Source organism: Gymnoscopelus braueri (assembly GCF_963280865.1).
Source record: "Gymnoscopelus braueri genome assembly, chromosome: 6".
Lineage (NCBI taxonomy): Eukaryota > Metazoa > Chordata > Actinopteri > Myctophiformes > Myctophidae > Gymnoscopelus > Gymnoscopelus braueri.
The window spans coordinates 7,695,666-7,716,473 of record NC_137607.1 but is presented as its reverse complement, the minus strand read 5'-3'; the positions used below and the strand labels follow the sequence as shown (position 1 = coordinate 7,716,473).

Below are 20,808 nucleotides of genomic sequence, written 5' to 3'. Positions count from 1 at the left end.
ATATGCCAACCCTTAATTCTATACTTGTTAAAAATCAATTTTGTCAATGTTGCCGAGCTGTTCCATACCACAATGTCCTTGCAGAATCATTCAACTTATTGAGACTGTCTGGTGAATGGGAGAGCTGAGAGGACAGAGGAGAGCCTGTCTTTACTGTAGAGGGAACAGCACAGCAGCGCTATCCCCGATACAGCCAGTATCGTGCTCAGTCTAGAAGAGCGCCTGGCTTCTGGCTCTGGTATCACTCTGGTCTTGAAAGGCTGGGCCACCCGCTCCCATTGGGTGAGGATGGCCTGACGGGCTCCCGACCATTGGCCCGGCCCGGTCAGACGGTACTGGTAGGGGGTGCAGGGCCCCGCGAACACCTGTAGTCCTAGCCTGGGGTCCATTATCAAAAGCCAGTGAATGTTGGGTAGAGCCCCTATTTTCTCTGCCAGAGAGTCCATGTAATAAATGTAGTCCACCTGAAGGGGGTTACGGACAGAGCAGTTAAACCTATAGGAAAAGAACACACACGTTGATCAACAGCTTGAAAGACCTCAGCATGTTATAATAACAGTTAATACCTTGGCCTCCAGACATGTACCCTAAACTGGCTTATGATTAAATCCCAATAATGACCATGTTCTCTTCACTGTCCTGTCTCTTTTTTTTTTTAACCAATTGTTCTCCTTGCAACACTGTGCTGCAGTGCAGTGGTATGCACTATGCAGTGAATTATTTTCAATCATTTAAAGATGTTATTAGGGGTGCAACAGTTAATCGAACTAATCAATTTAAATGATTATTTAAAAAAATGATTGATAATTTCATAAAATAATCTATCAATAATTGATTGGGGCATGTCATAGGCGAAAATAATAAAAAAAAACGCTAGTCAATCTACAAGCTCACAACGCATCGCAACGTGTTCTGAGCTTTTTCGGCATGACACCATTGGACTATGAAGCATAAATTAAACTTACGTGGTTATTTGATTTGATGATATAGATTTCGAAAAAAATAAATAAAAAATAAACACGACTATTCGATAAATCAAAAAAGTAATCAATAGAATCTGTAATCCCTTTGTATACTAAATACTTGCCAAGATTACACATACATGCCTATGCCTACCTCTGATTCATGATTTCTGTGTCTTTCTCAACATGTTGTAGCATAGTTTCCTCTGCGGGCAGTGTCAATATACCTTGGGGAAAATGTATTAATAAATACATAAAAATGACTATACTTCTACAACACAGAACCTAACAATTTATAATAACTGACATAGAGGTTATGATTATAAACTAGAGCCAAAGCCAGGGTAAGGACAACATCCACCATATACTGTGTGTGCCAGTGTTGATTTTTACCGCAAACTTTGATTTAGTTTTAGTCATAGTCTTTTGAATAAAATTTCATTTAGTTTTAGTCATATTTTAGTCATCTGAAATGTTTTAGTTTTTGTCTAGTTTCAGTCGACAAAATATCATAAGATTATAGTCGACTAAATCTACAGTTGATTTAGTCGACTGTAATGTATGTTGGCGGTGCCTTGATGGCGTCGTAATGGCGGATTTTACCCTCGGTTGCATGCTGAAAATAGCCGATCTACAAGCTCACAACGCGTCGCAGCACGACGCGTTGTGAGCTTGTAGATCTGCTATTTTCAGCATGCACACCCTAGCGCAACCAACCATAAAATGACTTGTCTTCTCCACTAGTCTCTAGTTATTTTAGTCTAGTTTTTATTTGTTGAATATATTTAGTCTTAGTGTTAGTCATAGCTTAGTTTTCATTTAGTTTTCGTCAGTGAAAAAAGGTAGTCGACTGTTCGACGACGAAATCAACACTGGCGTGTGCATGTGGACACTATACATATTATATACACACACAATTTATGTTATTGTGGATTCTACCTTTAAATACTCTGGTGACCCAGCGAGCCTGCATCTCAGCCAGAGGGTTTATGGCACCGAGGGCGTGGATGAAGCCCACCACTGCCAGTGTAGGGTGGGATAGCCCTGGAGGGAACACATGCTGGTAGAGACGCAGCCGGTGACCGCTCTTAGCTTGCAGGGCCGAAGGCAGGAAGGGGAAACCGTAGTCGTAGCCTGTAGCGAACACCACCACATCCACCTTTATGACACAAATAAATAGACTACAACAATAAGGACTTTGTAATGTAAGCCAGGGCCAGCTTTATTTGTAGAGACCAATCTACGCTACATGCAGTGAAACTCAACTCGATGAAATTTCCATACAGATGAAAGAATATAAATATATCTATATACTGTGCTGTCTGGTGTATTTTAAAATTTCACTGACTTTGACCCGAGACCCAGGAGCAAATTGAATGTGAATAATATGGAAACAGAATCAGGGGGTAATTCAGACCGAGTGAAAAAGAAAATATATACAATAGTTTGCCATATCCCAGTACTTTCAATGTTATAATATCCTCTTTGTAATACAATATAACCCTGACTCAGCAGCTGATCTAATACCTGGGGAAATCATTTAATACTAATGCACACCTCATTTACAACGCTCCCATCAACCATGACCACACTGGAACCATGGAATTGCTTCACGTTGGGCTTTATCTGAACCCGACCTGAAATGATCCGGCCTGGCAGGTCATCGTTCACAACTGGGATTTGTGCAGAAAACCTGCAGAGACAACAGTAAAGAACAATACTATACAGCATGTGGAGCCTCACAGCTATAACATTTTAACCAAAATAAACCCCTAATTAACAACAAAGTCAATGGGAGTCCTTGTTTAATAGCGATCAATGCTGATAATGTTTTATACAATTACTAATTGAGCTTCTATTGTGAGAGCGTGCTGTGGTTCAACTATGCACACCTCTAGGTTGTCTTGTTTCTGTATAATCTGATACATCTTGATCACAGAAAAATAAATAAATGTGCTTGCTTGGCCTGAGAGAGAGGTGATTTGATTGAAGTATTGACTGTTCCATAACAAATGGTTGTATAACCAGGGTTGCATTGCTCATGGGACGTGCTTGCACGCCGTGCAGGAACCTATTTGACCAGGAGCACGCGCAGGCACATGCATAGATTTACAACTACTTTAAATTCACACCTCAATAAAGTTTACAAAGGCTCCCGACTCACACCAGGTGGATTAACATAGGAATGAGCCGAGATGATATCAATTGTCCATTGTGAGACCTGTAGTGTAGGTGTTAACTGTTAAGCGAAGTGCGCGTCACGTCATTAAAATACAGTGCAACCACGTTCCAATTCAGCATTGCAACACTGTGTATAACTGACGTATATTTACTGTATAGAAACTTCTTCCTTTATGATATTGCCATTGTTACCCATGTTTAGGTTTTAGGCCGTAGAGTCTATGGTCAAATCCTTGGTTCAGTTTCTTCTCCAGCATGTTTGCACTCCATGAGGGGAGGAGTCTATATATCATATTATCCAATCGGGATGTCCCCACCAGGTCACCTGGGAGCCCACGCTCCCCTACACGGCCGACGACCCAAGCCCCGCTCCTGGTACTGAGGTACACCTGCATGTTAAGATCAACGTAGAAAGGTTAAAAACCCTTTGTGCATGTCAATTTAATGGTCTTTTGTGTTTAAAGTCCCTCTCCACTGAAAAAAACAACATCAACAACAAAAAAACTTGGTTTTTGCTACATTTACCTAATCTTGGAGGCCTGACTTTGACTATACACCAAATCTGAGTTATATGTGAAGAACTTGCCGCCAGAGCGCCCTTTTCACTTTCTCCCACTGCAGCTCAGGGGGAGCTTCTCTGTAGCATCATGATCCTATATGCAAATGAGCCTCTTGCTAAAACGTGAAACCACTTTGCTTTGATCAGTGGCGGTGGGCCTGAGATATTTGTGTAATTGAATATTCATACAGTACATCCAGCATTTCTCAATGAGGGACAAAGAGTAGATGTGCTTCCAAACCCTTTTCAGAGTGTCTTTTTACTTTTAATGTGGGAAAATCATGTTAAACAACATCATAGCAGAGTTTTTTTTTTACATACCTCAAATAGGTGTCTGGGGGGAATCTAAGGACATGTTTGGTTTGTGTTTGAAACTACAGAGAACGACCCAGAGATTGTGTACCTTATCAGCAACTCGACTGATATCCACAGCAATGTCTCCTCCAGAATTTCCAATCCCAATCACCACCACCGTTTTCCCCTCCAGACCCTCAGCATTGCGATATTCCCAACTATGGAAATACCTGCCTCTGAAGCTCTCTATACCTGAAGCAGGGAATCAGAGACAACAACAACAAAAATCATGCTACTCACTTCAACATTACCATACCGTGTAAATTAAATTGGTCCCATTTGTGCTATTGAGGAAATCTTGAAAACAACAACAAAATGTTGACATATTTGAGGAAGGTGGTTAATTCAAGGTGTTTAAATCAAGGTGCTTATTGTCCCATACACATACAATACAGCTGGTAGCACCATACTATTGATATTATCAAAGCTCTCAATACACACAAGTAAATCACACAATCACCCGAACATGTACTTGAAAGAATAATACTTGATATGCTTAATAGTGGGTATAAGTACTGTAACTGTATTCAATACATGTGTGATACCTGGGAAGTCACTGAGTGGTAGGTGAGGCTTTGTGAAGTGTCCAGTGCAGCTTATGACCGCATCGAAGAGGTGAGTCTCTATCTGCTCATCTTTTCCCTCCGTCTCCACCTCCCACTGGCCTGTCACTGAGAAGTCTGGACTCTGCCTCACACTGACCACAGTTGTCTACAACAAACACACACACACAATATATGTGATCACTGATGTTCATGCGCACAGTTGCTAAACATACCGTACATATATAAGCTGGCCAAGTTACTATCAGGAGTGTTGAAATCAAATAACTTCTGAGTAGGGGTGTGCCGATATATCGTCCCGCGATATATCGAGATACGTTTTCGTGACGATATGTATCGTTTTGGAAAAAAAAGATATATATATATATATCTTTTTTTTTACAATTATAATAATCAGGCTTGAAAACAGCCCCGAGGTGAAAAGGGTGACAACATGTTGTTTTTTTTCGGGTCAGGTGTCACACTATTGCCCTATTTGGATTCAAAACGTCTATTGTAGCTGAAAAGCTACAAGTTTGTGTCTGAATAATGCAAAAACTGAATTATTTGTTTGCATTTTCTCTCCCCCATATATTTTCATAATAAAAAAGTGCGTATCGTATCGAAATCGTATCGAAGTTGTGAGCCAAATATCGTATCGTATCGTTTGGTGAAATTAGTGTATCGGCACACCCCTACTTCTGAGGTTTCTCTGTCTTCTCTACCTGTCCCTTTTAGCACTGCTGACTAAAACAAACAAACAAACAAACAATAAACTATTGTAAAATCTTTAGCATTCATTTATCCATTTGTAACTCCAGAGTGTGAACAAATGTAACATTTGCACACTCTCCGAGTTAAATGAACACTGAGGATCTTACTGTAAAACATTTCCCAAATGTACATTATGTTTAGGGACACGTTAAGAAGAAACTGCCTCTGATGTCAAAGTCAGGACGAGACTATAATGACCTCTGTCTGACCTTGAAGCGTATGTGCCGCAGCAGGTGGAAGGCCTCGGCGTACTGCCGCAGGTAGAGCAGCACCTCGGAGTGGTGCATGTTGTTGGGGAGGTGAGCCGGGGGAGGGAAGTCGCTGAACGCCATCATCTCTTTGGAACTGTTGACCACCACGGCGTGGTAGATGTTGGCCCTGCCAGGCTCCGGCTGCTCCTGCAGACAGACAAGTCAATTATTCATCACCAGAGAGTCAATTATTCATCACTTTGTTTGTGCTTAGAAAATAAATTGGTTCATTATTCATTATTGAGCGTCTGTCTGTTTATCTGTGTCGTGCCGGTGCACTGAATTGCAGCAACAGCGCACGTTTGAACTGAATTGAGAGAGAGACGCAAGAGTCAACTCAAACTGACGCTAGTTAATCATTGGTGCTGAGCCATCATTCGTGGGATCTCGTTGTGTTCTGACGTTTCGAGGATTTGTCGACGTGGTTCTCCTATTCTTAGAGTTTCATTTATTTATTTGTATATTAAATGTCTAATTCTGCATTCTACAGCAGCATTCTATACAGACTTATGGATGTTTTGACCCTTTTTAACCCTCCTGACAATTTTCTTCCAGTATGAAATAAAATGCTGGCCTTAATTGTTGTTAAACAAAATGGAAAAATTTGATGTGTTTGAATGTTTATATTACACAAATACTGTTCAGGTCAATAAGACCTGGCAGTGCAGGTGGAACCTAAAAAGGATCAAAGTGTATCATCATATCATCATATTTACAGTATTTATTTCATTGCAATCTGAGATATGTCCTACTCCCCCCAATTTATTTCACCCTAATCTCGCGCGCGCACACACACACACACACACACACACACACACACACACACACACACACACACACACACACACACACACACACACACACACACACACACACACACACACACACACACACACACACACACACACACACACACACACACACACACACACACACACTTACTTCTATGGGAGACATATGGAACCTAAATACCCCCCTCCCCTTTTTCTCCCTTACTTCATATGTAAGAGTCAGAATGTATATGTGCAAATATCGTGACTTTGATGGGAACCATCATCCCATGGGAAAAACTAACATTAAAACATTCTTAATGGGAACCATTTGGTTCATTGCAATAAATATTGGTTGAATGTTCAGTAAAGGAGGTAAGAAAAATGTTTATTAGGCTTTTTGTTTTGACAACTTGTAGATGATTAAACACTGGGTGATTTTGACCCGGAACATTTCTGTTGTTCCTGATAATAACCGGACAGGGTGTTAAGAACATCTTAGGCATTTTTGTTCTTGGACACAAAGCACATTGCACAGAAGACACGCTCTGTTCCGAGTAGGAAATAAATGAGTAACTGAAGTCAAAGGCTAAATGCAGTAATATCAGTACACACACAAACACACACACAGAGATGTCTTTGAAGGTTTGGGAACGGTTCCAAACCCGGGAAGAGAGCCAAGCTCATTTATTCCTTTATGTTGTCATAGCAGTAAGCAGAGGGATCAAGGTGTTCCCTCAAGAGCCTGCACATGGTTTGTTGAATATCCATATCAAAACAATAAGCAAAATCCCCAGTGTTAACTGTTTTAACTTAAAATCCACTGCTTGTGAAAACAGGATAGTTTAATGGTACATTACATGTTTTAGTCATAAAAGACATTTAACTGTCAACTACTGTTATCAGGACCATTTGACAACAAGCTCAAAGTGTAAAATATGGTTGGGTATACAATCGCTTCTATATCAAAAACTGAGCTTTGCCATTGCTAATAAAGCTGTGTGAATAAATGTGCATGTTTGAGCATTTACAGTATGTCAGGGAGACTGCTGTATCAGGGAGAACGTGCTGTGCTGCTGGGCTCAGGTCCAACAAGGATGACCAGACTCCATCGATCACCATGATGAACTTAAGAGAGTGGCTTATTATTACTTCACTCTCTGGCTCCCCCAAAGGAATGTAGACGAATTCAATACTCATTGTGCTGCTCTCAGGACTTTAGGACACTCACACACAGCTACCGTACCTTGGAAAGTGATAAGCTGTGCAAAACTAGTTTATATCATCCTTGATGTGTAGGAAATATAAGTAGAATCACAATGAGAGTTGATAAAAGGCTTTAATCACTGATAAAAGACTATTTTTGCAACTATTCTGTTGCTTGGTATATGGATTCAGTGAAGTGTTGAATGTAAATATGTCACAATTTCCACAACGATTTGCCCAAACAAGTTAGTCGATAGGTATCTTATATAAAATGGATTTAGTTGATATAATACTAAAAAATAAACTGAAAAAGACCGGAAGGGTCGAAACGTCATATATCTGCTGTTTGTCACGAATACATAAAAAAAACCTTTGGAGCGTACATCAAGTAAGTAGCAAGCCCCGCTTTGCTCTTATGATTCATGCAGTTTGGCTCAGCGCCAAGGAATGGAGGAAATGCGTTATTCGTTTTTTGAATGTTTGACATATCCTCACCTTTAAAGGTTTCATGACGTTCAGTTTTACCACACATTAAAAGTCTTTGTCATGGTCCTTCCAATCTGGGAACCCAGCGCCAAATGAAAATGAAAAACAGCGCCCTCTGCTGTTTTTGACTATCTCAGTTGGCTCTGGGAGGAAGAAAACGTAGCACCCGTGTGCAAGGAAACCGGGGTTTTGGTCTGCCTTCAGCGCATCACTTCCGGTGGTGCGACTATGTTTTCATTCCCACTAACAATATTTCTACACGGAACACTAACACCACTTCTCCCAGAGAACATGGATCGTTTTGGTTATAAGCCCACTTGTTTCTATGATGAAAGAGCAAGTTAAAATGTGAATATCTTTCCGTGGTTTTGTCTGCTCCGCGGACGCTATTGTTAAATTAGTTTCGGTTGGTTTCGAGAGGGGAAGGATCGACGGACACGTGAATCCCGCCCACTACATTTGATTGGGTAAAGCGCGGCCTGCTTCCTGATCTGAAGGCACGCCCACTTGAAACCAATGCGCACGGGTTGTCAACACGGCTACCGACAGATTCAAACGCAGAGCAGAATCTGTTCTTGAGAGATTATGGTCCTTCAAACGTGTATAGAAAGTTTTAACAAAAAATTCCACTCCATTGATCCATGGCAGGTGTTTTTCTCTCACATTTCTAAAGCCTTTTCAACTGCAATGAAAAAATAAATCTTTGCCTGCGGGTGTCGCTGGTGAGGGATTTTGCCTGTCAATCATCGCCTCTGCTCCGCCCCCCCCCCCCCAAAGGAAAGGATAGGGGAGGGGAGGGGCGAGTAGGAGAGTGGGCGGGATTAATCGGCTGTGACCTCACTGCCGAAGGGCCAAGCTCAGATTACTTTTCAGCCTAATTATTCAGAAAACCCCAGACCACAGAAAATCCACTGAATGTTCAAAGTTCAGATTTTTTGGGTGTAATTGAGGTCATAGAACCCCCAAAAAAAACACAAAAAATAAAGAAAAAGTGAAAATGAATGTCATAGAACCTTTAACCTCCAGAGTCCCCCGATGTCATCGCTGCTCTCGAAGCAGGTGGGCTCCAGGCCCTCATCCAGACAGGCCTTGATGCTGGTCAGACCGGAGGGTCCTGATCCCATCACCGCCACTCTAAGTACCATGTTAGAGCTGGGTAGCAGATGAGTACGTTTTAATTCACAAGAGCAATTACAGTGGTCAAAGTACAGAGAAGGTGTACAGAGATAGATTTCCCCGTGTAAAGACCAGAAACAGAGTTTCATGGCCACAGGTTCGAGAACAGGTTAGACAAATATCCAAATATTGTACTTTTACTCCACTACATCTATTTGAAAACTTTAGTTACTACTAGTTACTTTGTAGATTTTGATTATTATTACAAAACATACATTACCCACTTCAGCCCTATATACATTTCGGCCATTTGAAAATAGCCGATCTACAAGCTCACAATGCGTCGCATTGTGAACTTGTAGATCTGCTATTTTCAAAAAGAAATGGGACATTCTGCATAATGAGTATTTTTACTTTTGGTACTTTAAGTACATTTTGATGCCAATACTTTTGGACTTTTACTCAAGTACATTTTGAATTCCGGACTTTTACTTGTAACAGAGTATTTCTATGTTAAAGTATTGATACTTGATTGATACTACTTGATTGATACTACTTGATTGATTGATTGATTGATTGAATATTTTATTTGTCAGAATCGTAAACAGCACTTGGTACAGCAAGACATTTAGGCTAAAGGGATAACACAAAAAAAAGTCCTGGGGACTTGTTTTCCATTGTGCTCATAGTCTTGTGAGTCTTTGTTTTGCTCGAAAAGATGGATTGAGCTAATCAAGCATCTACTGAATGACCCATGAGAAAACGTAGTGGCTTTTAGTCAATTAGAAATGTACAGTGTTTCATAAACTGAGAGAACAGTGCCTATCCATACATATATTGTCTTGTAGAAAATGTCAAGCTACAATAAAGTTTAAACGGTTATTGAATCTTTAAATACAATGCCCATCTGTATTTGATCATGAATCAACATTTTCTTATGCAAGTTACTCTTACAGAGGCTTGTTGGAATCGGCAAAAATTCAAAATAGTTTGGCAGGCTTCAAAGAATATCATTTGACTCACAATTGTATCAGTCAGGGACCAGGGTCAGTGTCAAGTTAGATTGTTTCGTTGGTGTGGCGCTGAAGGGGCCAGCTGTCTAGATTGGTCTCTTTCACAGGTGTTACCAAGGCTCTATTCTATTCAGTGTAGCAGAGACTTTCCACTGAGCCACTGACTCTGTCTGATCTGAATGGAACAGAGCCTTAAAAAGTATCACTTCACTCGTGAAGGAAGTAACATGACTCTGCTATTTAATGCCATGGCATTAAGGGTGCTGTAAAATGGTATATTGGAGCAAATTACACAGCTCAGCAGACAGAAGTGCTAGTAGTAAGCTATATAATCAGATTGTACTCACAAATCAACATAAAGCACATGTAATTGCAACGGCTGAGTCTTGCCTCTGTGTCCTCCTCTGTGTCCTCCTCTGTGTCCTCCTCTGTGTCCTCCTCTGTGTCCTCCTCTGTGTCCTCCTATGGGGAATGATGTTGACTAAAAACACACAGTCTCCTTGCAACCTCCATGGTGTCTTAAAACTTGCAAATGTGTAATCAGGAAGGTTTAAAACCCATACCAGCACAAGTTGATGATTACTCTGTCTGTGACTGACTGAGAGTAAAAAGAGACATGCACAACACTGCACGAACAATGTTCTATGAAAGTACTGCAACTATGGAATTGATGTATTTGGAATGTCAGATAGACAAGTAAATTAGAAAATGTTAGTGTGTTAATGTCAATATTACAAACATAACTATGTATGCATGTACAGTATGTGTATGTATGTGTGAATACTAGCATGTGATTGACTGTGTCACAGTGACACTGTACCCAGGAAACATATTCCTAAAGGGACAATAAAAGTACAGGTATATCTTTCATATTATCACTCAACACATGCCAGGGCCTGAGATCGATTGGTTACAGTATTATTATTACCACACTAATCAGTCTATAATAAGATATTAACACAGGAGACAGTTGGAGTTAAGTTAAATAAAGTAAAACATTAACATAACATTCTGTATTCTCAATTACCTCAATGCACAACAAGTGACTCACACCCAGCTCAGAGTCTATTTAGTTGCACTCAGGCCAGACGTGACTGCTTAAAAATCAGCCATTATCACCAACCCTACAGTCTACCTCTATGGAGAAAGTAAGTGATTGACATAGCAGTGTCAGCTGAGCTGTGTGTCTCGTCTCGCTGTGATTGGTCTACTTTCCTTGGGATATACTGTACAGATGGTCTACTCAAGGGACATGCATATAGACCAATGCTGTTCTAGACTGCTGGCCCTTTTGGGCCTTTGCCACACCCAAAAACCACAAAGAACAATTTCTCCCACATTTTACAGTATGTCAACCTTAAAATGTAAAATAACATACAGAGTTTCAAGTATTATTGTATTCTTTCTTGTACTGTAATCAAAGAATGATTTCACTCTTAAACGCCAATCTGTGGTCAGTGTCCACAGGCCTGCTTCATTTATTTGAATCCCAGATTATAGTATTTTCCTATTCATTCATTCATTCATTCGTTCGTTCATTTGTTCATTCGTTCATTCATTCATTCAACAAAATCTATAAGCCGAGTCATCTTTGAGGGCCCCTTTAAGGCTGGAATATACAGTTCGGTCCATATTTAACACACTTCAGTGTCTACCAGAAGCCCCCTAGCAACGTGTTGAGTCTATCCAGAATCTGAGCTGGTTCCTCCAGCATGGCATGGAGTTTATACTGGGAAAACAGCACAACCACCATTACAACTCCCCCAGATAGTGTGAGCAGCCGTGGGGAGGAGAGTGCAAGTCGCCCGTCTTCACGTTCTGGCACCGCTCTGGTCTTGAAAGGCTGGGCCACCCGCTCCCATTGAGTGAGGATGGCCTGACGGGCTCCGGACCATTGGCCCGGCCCGGTCAGACGGTACTGGTAAGGAGTGCAGGGACCAAGCAACACCTTCAGGCCCAGCACTGGATCTCTCAGTAGAAGTCCTGGGATGTTCGGTCGAACCCCTATCTGTGATTAGAAAGGTATTATGATGAATGAGCCTTTTATATAGATATGCGTGTGGAAACAAAACAATCCATTTATCTAGACTCTAGATAAAAGGATTGTTTTGTTTCCACAGTACGCTCTAGATTCTAGAGCATGCTGTGCTTCTTGTTATCTTGCTATCTTGTTTCTGTAAAGTGTCTTTGAGTAGCCTACCTAGAAAAGCACTATATAAATCCTATGTATTATCATTATTATCAGTAATATTATTAGAGCGATGCTGATGTGTGGACTGACCTCCTCAGCCATGAAATCCAGGTAGGGGATGTAGTCTACCTGGAGAGCAGCCTGCCGTGGACAAGAGTAACTGAGAAAACAAGACAGAAGCATGGATAAAGTGATTGGCCATTATTAAATATATACACGCCACTATGAGTGTCAAAATGGACCAGCAAGAGGACAAATTCAAACTACTATCTACCATGACAAATCAGCTTCTCAAAGATGTGTAAGACAAGGCAAGTTTAATTGCATTTCATACAAAAGGGGAAATCAAGGTGTTTTACAATATATCTTTCTGGTGAAATGCCCGTTTTAAAGCAAATCATTTAAACTGGCTCAGCAGCATCAGAAAACACATTTATAAGACTGTGTGGTGTTTATACCTGTCACATTGTTAACTACCTTCTCATGTGTCTCTTCATCTCATAATCAAGGTCACTCTGCATGGACTCATTGGACGGAAGATTGTTCAGGCCTTACAAAATCAAAGACAATTGCCAAATATTGATTTTTATTAAATGAAAAAATAGTGTGTGTGTGTGTGTGTGTGTGTGTGTGTGTGTGTGTGTGTGTGTGTGTGTGTGTGTGTGTGTGTGTGTGTGTGTGTGTGTGTGTGTGTGTGTGTGTGTGTGTGTGTGTGTGGTTCCGGTGGTTCCGTTTACCAGCAAAGACTTTGACAGCCCATCGGGCCTGCATCTCCACTGTGGGCATAATCGGTCCCTTTGTTTGAAACAGGCCCATGACAGCCAGTGTGGGGCGCTCTAGAGAAGGCGGGAACATGCGCCTGTAAATAGAGACTATTGTAAGATGATGATTTAAACTTGTGATAATAAATGACAGTGAAAGTTGACAGTGATATAGCACACCGTATTTATAATATCATGTGCCTACTTGTACAAGGTCACCTCTCCTCCTGGCCCCTCCGCCAGAGATGGAGGCAGGAATGGGAAAGTGACATTATAGCCGGTACAGAAGACCACAGCGTCAATGTTCTGCTCCACTGTGCCATCGCCAAACACAAGTCCAGAGCCCTGGAACCCCTTTAGGTCAGGTTTCATCACCAGCGCCCCCTGAAGAATTCGACCAGGAAGGTCGTCATTGATCATTGGCTTCTTCTCTAAAAGCCTGGGAAAGATGGCGGATGTAAATCACAAAAATAACAATAAGGGTGAGAAGTAGATAGGCTGCACCTATTGATTATTTTCTTAACAATTATTCTATCAATTACTTTTCTGATTATTGCAAAACACAGACGTGTTCGTGTTGAGAGCTTTTTGACAATGTTTGCCTAGGCTATATGACATGTCCAAAACAGGGGCGTAGCCACGGGTGGGCTGAGATGGCCCGCGGCCCACCCACATAGAAAGCTGGCCCACCCAATCGATTTAGCAAAAAATATATAATAAATTTTTTGATTATAAATTGGTAAAATCAGGCAAAAATATGAATTATATAACATAACCCTAACCTACCCCTAACCCCGAAATAAAGTAACATAATCCGCCCAAAAAACGAATATTTTCACGTGCCCACCCACTCTCGCCTAGGCCCAGCCTATACTAGCATTCTGGCTACGCCACTGGTCCAAAATAGGGATGCCAGCTCTCAGGCAGGTGCATTCTCATGGCCAAGTCATCGTATAGAAGACAGAGCATCCCCCCCTAACAATCTCACCTGTGCTAGTAGCCTAATGTGTCTATCAAAGTTGCAGTAAGTCACCTGTGTTTGGGCTTCAGCCCATATAATCTGTGGTCATATTTGTGGTTCAGATCTCTCTCCGCCACCCAGCAGAGCAGAGCCTTTGGCAGTAGTCGGGTCAGAATGTTGCCGGCCCTTGTGATAAATGTCATGTCCAGAGGAAGCCCAGAGTTTGACATTCGACCAATCACCCAGGTCCCCTTACGTGTACTGAGGAATGTCTGAAAGAAAATATGGTGCAGAAAAGTGCCAGGTGATGATTATCTTGAAATTATTTAGATCATTGGAGCGCCATGCGCATAGTCTCACACTCCATTGACCATATGAAGGGTCTGAGGGGCTCATGTGACACTCCCGCTTTTTGTTGTGAGTACTCAACCCCTGAGTAAGAGTATAGATACTCCCTGGTTAAATTTACTCCACTACAAGTAAAAGTAGCTCAGTCAAAATGTTACTCAATTAAGAGTAAAAAAGTACTTGCTTTTAAATATATAAGTACAAGTAAAAGTAAAATTAAATTTCTTATTTTTCAAATCAATTAATTGCTGTAATTTTTTATATGGCTTTTTTATTATCACAAGTCAAATTAGTGCAGTATTAGTTCAAAACGAGTAAACTAAATTAATATCTGTATAGCCTAGTGGTGCAGCACAAAATAACCAAATAACCACAAAATATTTAAATATACTGTCTAAAATACAAAAAGTACTAAAATATGTCTAAAACCTCAGCAATTCCAATGCAACAAAATAATTCCCCATCTAAGCAGTAGCAGTGATGTTAGGTTTTCAATGTAGTGGGTGCCAGGACCCCAGGAGTGGTCATTTGAATGGGTCCCGGGGACATTTTGTGAACTGTACTTCACTGTCTGTATCACGAGAACACCTTTTCCTAGTGCAACACTGGACTACTACCATAAAGAGAGTGTTAATAATAGCTCAAATAACTTAATCATAGCTCGCTAAAAGAGCCATTAAGACTTGAATGAAAGTATAATCAATAGATGAACCGATAACAGAATTCTGATAACTGATTCATTCATTCTGGCTGTCCAATTATGGATTAATCTGGACCTGGGACACCAGGCTCAATGGAATCAGTCAATTATAGCCTGATTATGCCTCCACCAGCGACATCTGTGGCCAGAGGCACCGTCTATGTTTCTATGTTGTCCGTCCACCACACTACCACGTGAACGCAATATCTCAGTAACGCCTTGAGGGGAATGTCATGACATTTGGCATGAACGTTCACTTGGACTCAAGGATGAACTGATTAGAACACTCAGATCAAACGTCCAGGTCACGGTGATCTCACAAAACATGTTAATTGGATTCCTTGAAAGGTCTTCCTCGACTGTTGAATACTATGTAAGTCTGAACAGACACAGATGTGAACAGCAAGTGGTTGGCTGGAGGCATACAACCACAAGGCAGTATTTGGGTGCCATTGTCGCGCACCAAAAATAGCCGATCTGCAAGTTCGCAACGTGTCGCATCAGCTTGTAGGTTGGCTATTTTAGGTCCGTCATACAGTGCGGAACCAAGTATACAGTAAATCAAGCCTATAACCCTGCAGTAGACTGGCTCCTCAGGTGATCAACTTGATCTAAAGTTGTGTTTTAGAGTGTTTTTCGTTTCTTCTTCCACCTCACCTTGTCCGCCGACCTGCTAATCTCCACAGCAATGTCTCCCGCAGAGTTTCCGATGCCGACCACCACAACCCTCTTCCCTCTGAGGGCATCTGCGTCTTTGTATTCCCAGCTGTGGTGGCACCTTCCAGGGAATGTTTCAGAGCCTGGGTACGTGGAACACAAGGGTAGTCTTTAAGCTTAGGAGAAAGTCTCCTTGTTGAACGTGACATAATTATACTCAACTCATTTATATTGCATGGCCACATAAAACATTACAATAACTGTCTTTGTATACTGTGCCTAATTTGATACCAAACACTATCAAGCTCCTAGTACACTCATATGAGTGGAAATGGTGAATACGTCTGATTTTGTTTGTGTTTACGGACCTGGAAAGTCTCCTAGGGGTAAGACAGGGTGTGTGTAATGGCCTGAACACACCAGAACTGCATCGAAGACGTGCCTCTCTTCCTGCCCATCTCTGTTCTCAGTCACCACCTCCCACTGGCCAGACGCAGAGAAATCTGGCCTTTGCCTTACACTTCGCACTGTGGTCTTAAAGATATGTGCAAGAACAGACCCATGACGTTATATACACCATACATAAATATAGAGACTTACAAATACACAGATATGTGCACACAACATGTTGATTCGATTTTTAGAAGGGATAGTCCCTTGAGATGCGGCATCTCATTTTCGAGGGGGTCCCATAAAACATGAACAACAGACATAAATACATACAATACAAGTAAACAGATACTTTCATACACAGACAGCTTGCTCACCCTCTCCCACCCACCCCACCAACAACCACCACACCATCAGCTGCTGAACAACAGAAGAGAAAGAAGGGTACATTACAAATACATCAGTGTTTATGTCCGTACAGGTACAGTCAATTTAGAAGCATAAACAAGCTGTATCAAGACGTGAATAATAGGGAAGTCCTGAAGCGACAGAAGGATGTAATGGATCTAATAGATAGAGGGAGATTATTCCAATCAAGTGCAGTAGGATTAGGGGAGAATAACCTGGAAACGAATGTGCCTGCCCAGGTCAAAATGCTCAGCGTACAGCCTGAAGTACTGCAGCAGCTGGGAGTTGTGCAGGTAGTTTGGATACTCAGCAGGCATGGGGAAGTCACTGAAACACATCATCTCCTTGGAGGTGTTGACCACCAGCGAGCGGTAGATACTAGAACGCTCTGGCTCAGGTGCGTCCTGCATGTGGAAACAGACAGGTGTCCATGATTAGTAGCAGTGTTGATTTTGTCGACTAAAACTATGACGAAAAATGTTCGTCGACTACCTTTCTACACTGACGAAAACCAAATAAAAACGAAATAAAAACTAAGCTATGATGACTAGAACTAAGACTAAATATATTGACAATTTCGTCAACAAATAAAAATTAGACTAAAACGTTAGGGAGGGACTAGTGGAGAAGAGATACACTAGAACTAAAAGACGAGTCATTTTATGTTTGGTTGCGCTCGGGTGTTGGGCTCTGAAAATAGCCGATCTACAAGCTCACACGCGTTGTGAGCTTGTAGATCGGCCATTTTCAGCATGCAACCGAGTGTAAAATCAGCCATTACGACGCCATCGAGGCACCGCCAACATACATTTTAGTCGACTAAATCAACTGTAGATCAACAGTAAAACATTTTAGATGAATAAAATATGACTAAAACTAAAAATCTGCTGTCTATCAAATGGTAAATGGTGCATTGACAGTTTATAGCGACTTTATCCGCAGCACTTTACAATGTACATTTTGCATTACATTCACCCATTCACACAACCGATGACAAAGAAGACCATGCAAGGCACCAACCTGCTCACCAGGAGCAGTTAGGGGTTCAGTGTCTTGCTCAAGGACACTTCAACACTAAACACGGGGGGTATAGCCGGAGATTGAACCTGGGAACCTTCTGTTTTCCCAAGAGGCCGCTCAGACCTCCTGAGCCACAGCCGGGCCATTGTCTATCAGTCATTATTTGTTGTGCATACGGGACACAGATCTTTTGGATTGCCAATTGGTATATTACTCATCACTAACCTATGCCTCTTTGCATGGGAACTAGGGATGCACCGAATATTCGGCCACCAAAACATATTGGCCGAAAATGGTTAAAAAATGCATTTTCGGCTTTCGGCCGAAAGGGTTTTAACGCCGAAAAAATATCACCGAAAGACACCGAAACATATCGGCCGAAAGACACCGAAACATATCGGCCGATATCACCGAAAGACACCGAAACAATGCTATTTAAAAAAAATCTTAAATAAAAACAAAAATAAAATGTGGAATATTATTATTATATAATTATATAAATGTTTACATTTTACAATCTTTCAGCAGTCATTCTGGAATTAATGTATGGATTCAAAAGTGCTGAATAAATGTTTTATGGACCCATAATAGTGATTATTAAGTTAAGTTTTGCCATAATCATGTATTTTGCCATAATCAGGTAGCTGATCAACATTGGTAAACAAATAAATTCATTTGTATATATATTTATCATATTCGGCCTTTCGGTATTCGGTTTTCGGCCAACTGTTTTCTATTTTCGGCATTCGGTTTCGGCCAAGAATTTCCCATTCGGTGCATCCCTAATGGGAACCAAGATTAGTATTTGAAAAATGTTCCCCCCCACCCCCCCCTCCCCCAGTGAGGAAATGGCAAATGGGATGATAATGGCACATCTAAATATTTCTTAAAACTGTGTCCTCATAGGTCACCCTGGTGGTTCAACGAGTTCGAATCTGTGTCCATACAATATCTTTCATATATGTGACATATCCAGTGTCACATCTCATCCTCCCTCTTTTTATCCTCTCTTTTCAATCTCTCTCCTGCCTGTGTTTAACCCATTAAGACCTGGAACGGTTCTGTGTCATTTTTAGATTTGAGCTAAAAAGCATTAATTTTACACTTTGGCTATTCAAAGATATCAGATATACAAGCTCATAGCGCGGCACCGAGTGCCGCGCTATGAGCTTGTAGATCTGATATTTTAGAAAAATCTTGAACATGTGTGCAAATCATTGAATATATGTTTTTTTAAAGCGAACATTTGTCACTCAAATCTTTGCTTCTGGGGGGGGTCCCTGGAAGAAAATATTTTGAGATGGGGGTCCGCGGCCAAATACATATAAATTTTGGGGTCCTTGGCATGAAAAAGTTTGAGAACCACTGATATAGCAACATACGTTTTTAAAAAAAAAACTGTTCCCTCACCCACCTTAAACCTCCACAGACCACCGATGTCATCACTGCTCTCAAAGCAGACGGGTTCCAATCCCTCATCCAGACATGTCTTGGTGCAGACCAGACCTGAACAGCCGCCTCCGATGACTGCCACGCGCCGGACCATTATGTTTTACCTGCACAGGGATAGGGTAGGTTTAGTGCTGCACTGAGACAGTTACATGTTGATGTCAGCAAAAATATTTTTCTGTCAAGAAGGTCAAGATTGTTTTTTGACAGGAAATAAATATGTTCGGCAATGTCCTGAGTAAAAGTACAAAAGTATTGGCATCAAAATGTAGGCTACTTAAGGTACCAAAACTAAAAGTACTAAAATGTTTTAAAATAGCAGATCTACAAGCTCACAACGCGTCGCATGTAGATCGTCTATTTTCAAATAGCCTATGTATAAAATAGGGCTGAAGTGGTTAATGTATGTTTCATAATATCATAATTTATATCTGAAAAGTAACCAGTAACTAAAGTTTTCAAATAATTGTAGTGGAGTAAAAGTACAATATTTGCCTCTGAGATGTAGTGGAGTAGAAGCAAAAGTAATGAAAATGGGAAATATTCGAGTAAAGTCAAATTTCCTCAAAATTGTACTTAAGTACAGTACTTCAGTAAATGTACTTAGTTACTTTACACCACTGCTCAAATCAAATATGCAAAAAAATATGAAAAAGGACAATTAATCCCAAAGCAAGTATAATGCTGTGTTTCAATAACAACCATACTTTGTGATCCCGCCTCCACTGAGGTCATCGATCATGTGATTATTAACACATGTTACACAACATCATGATCTTAGTCTCAATGCATGAAATGTAAGACATCTGCTCTTACCTACAGTATCCCTGAGGCTTGTGTGCAGCTAAGGTTGTTGTGCAGGAGAACTTAGAAGCCTCTATATTCAGTATGTTTTGTTGTTGCACATTAACTTCAGTCAGTCAGTCAGTGGAACGGACGGAGGGAGAGACTTTGACCCCTGTAACCCTGTTGGGAGAAGGCAATTTGTTTTACTTGAGCGCTGTGGTGGGGTTTACATTTTCTCTTTATCTTCCCAGAATGTTCTGTCTTCCCTGAACACTCACCTTGTCACAGTTGGAATATGTAGCATGTGTGTCCTCACTCCTCACTAACAGTATATATGAATGTCTGAAAACTAACTCAAAGGAGAAAAAAAAAGAAAAGAATTAGGTAGGGTTTGTTAACCCTTTATTTGCATGTCTAGACAGATCACCCTGAAACAAAAACAGCACCACCTTTTGATCAAAATAAATAACTGATCCTGATTCCTTATTAAAATATAATTGCAAATCTATGGGTGAATATTGCGCTATTCTGGTTTTGGAGACAGAAATACGTCATCATTCATTCAGACATTTTACTGATATTGTTATCCAGACTGGCATAATAATAAATAATAATAAAACTTCATTTATAGGCTAGCACCTTTCAAAATTGTGTTACAAAGTGCTTTAGACATGAGGCATGGTACACAAAAACAACAAAAACAAGAAGCAGTAGGATACTTTTCAATAATCAACATGATAGACTGAAATTAATAGGAGCACTGAAAGCTAATCTATAAAAGTGCATTTTCAGCAGCGATTTAAAGGAGGAGATCGATTCAGACAGCTTGATCTCCAAGGGCAGTGCCAGTGCATTCCAAAGTGTTGGAGCTCTGGTACTGAAAGACAGATCTCCTTTGGTCTTTAAACTGAAAACTTGGCTTT

General features: G+C 40.9%; 1 protein-coding gene across 1 annotated transcript; it reads right to left on the bottom strand.

Moving 5' to 3' along the window:
- Positions 1-95: 95 nt before the first annotated feature.
- On the bottom strand, positions 96-19,932 carry LOC308086745 (uncharacterized protein; the record flags this gene model as incomplete). Its single annotated transcript, XM_080430394.1, has 20 exons — positions 19,916-19,932; positions 19,065-19,206; positions 16,846-17,034; positions 16,201-16,366; positions 15,833-15,975; positions 14,200-14,399; positions 13,372-13,605; positions 13,143-13,264; positions 12,883-12,955; positions 12,496-12,565; positions 11,870-12,222; positions 9,099-9,237; positions 5,582-5,770; positions 4,602-4,767; positions 4,106-4,248; positions 3,336-3,532; positions 2,520-2,655; positions 1,902-2,121; positions 1,117-1,189; positions 96-495 (listed from the first exon to the last, which is right to left on the bottom strand). The coding sequence occupies exons 2-20, from the start codon at positions 19,194-19,196 to the stop codon at positions 96-98; spliced, it is 3,345 nt and encodes a 1,114-aa protein (XP_080286520.1). The 5' UTR covers positions 19,197-19,206; positions 19,916-19,932.
- Positions 19,933-20,808: the final 876 nt, after the last annotated feature.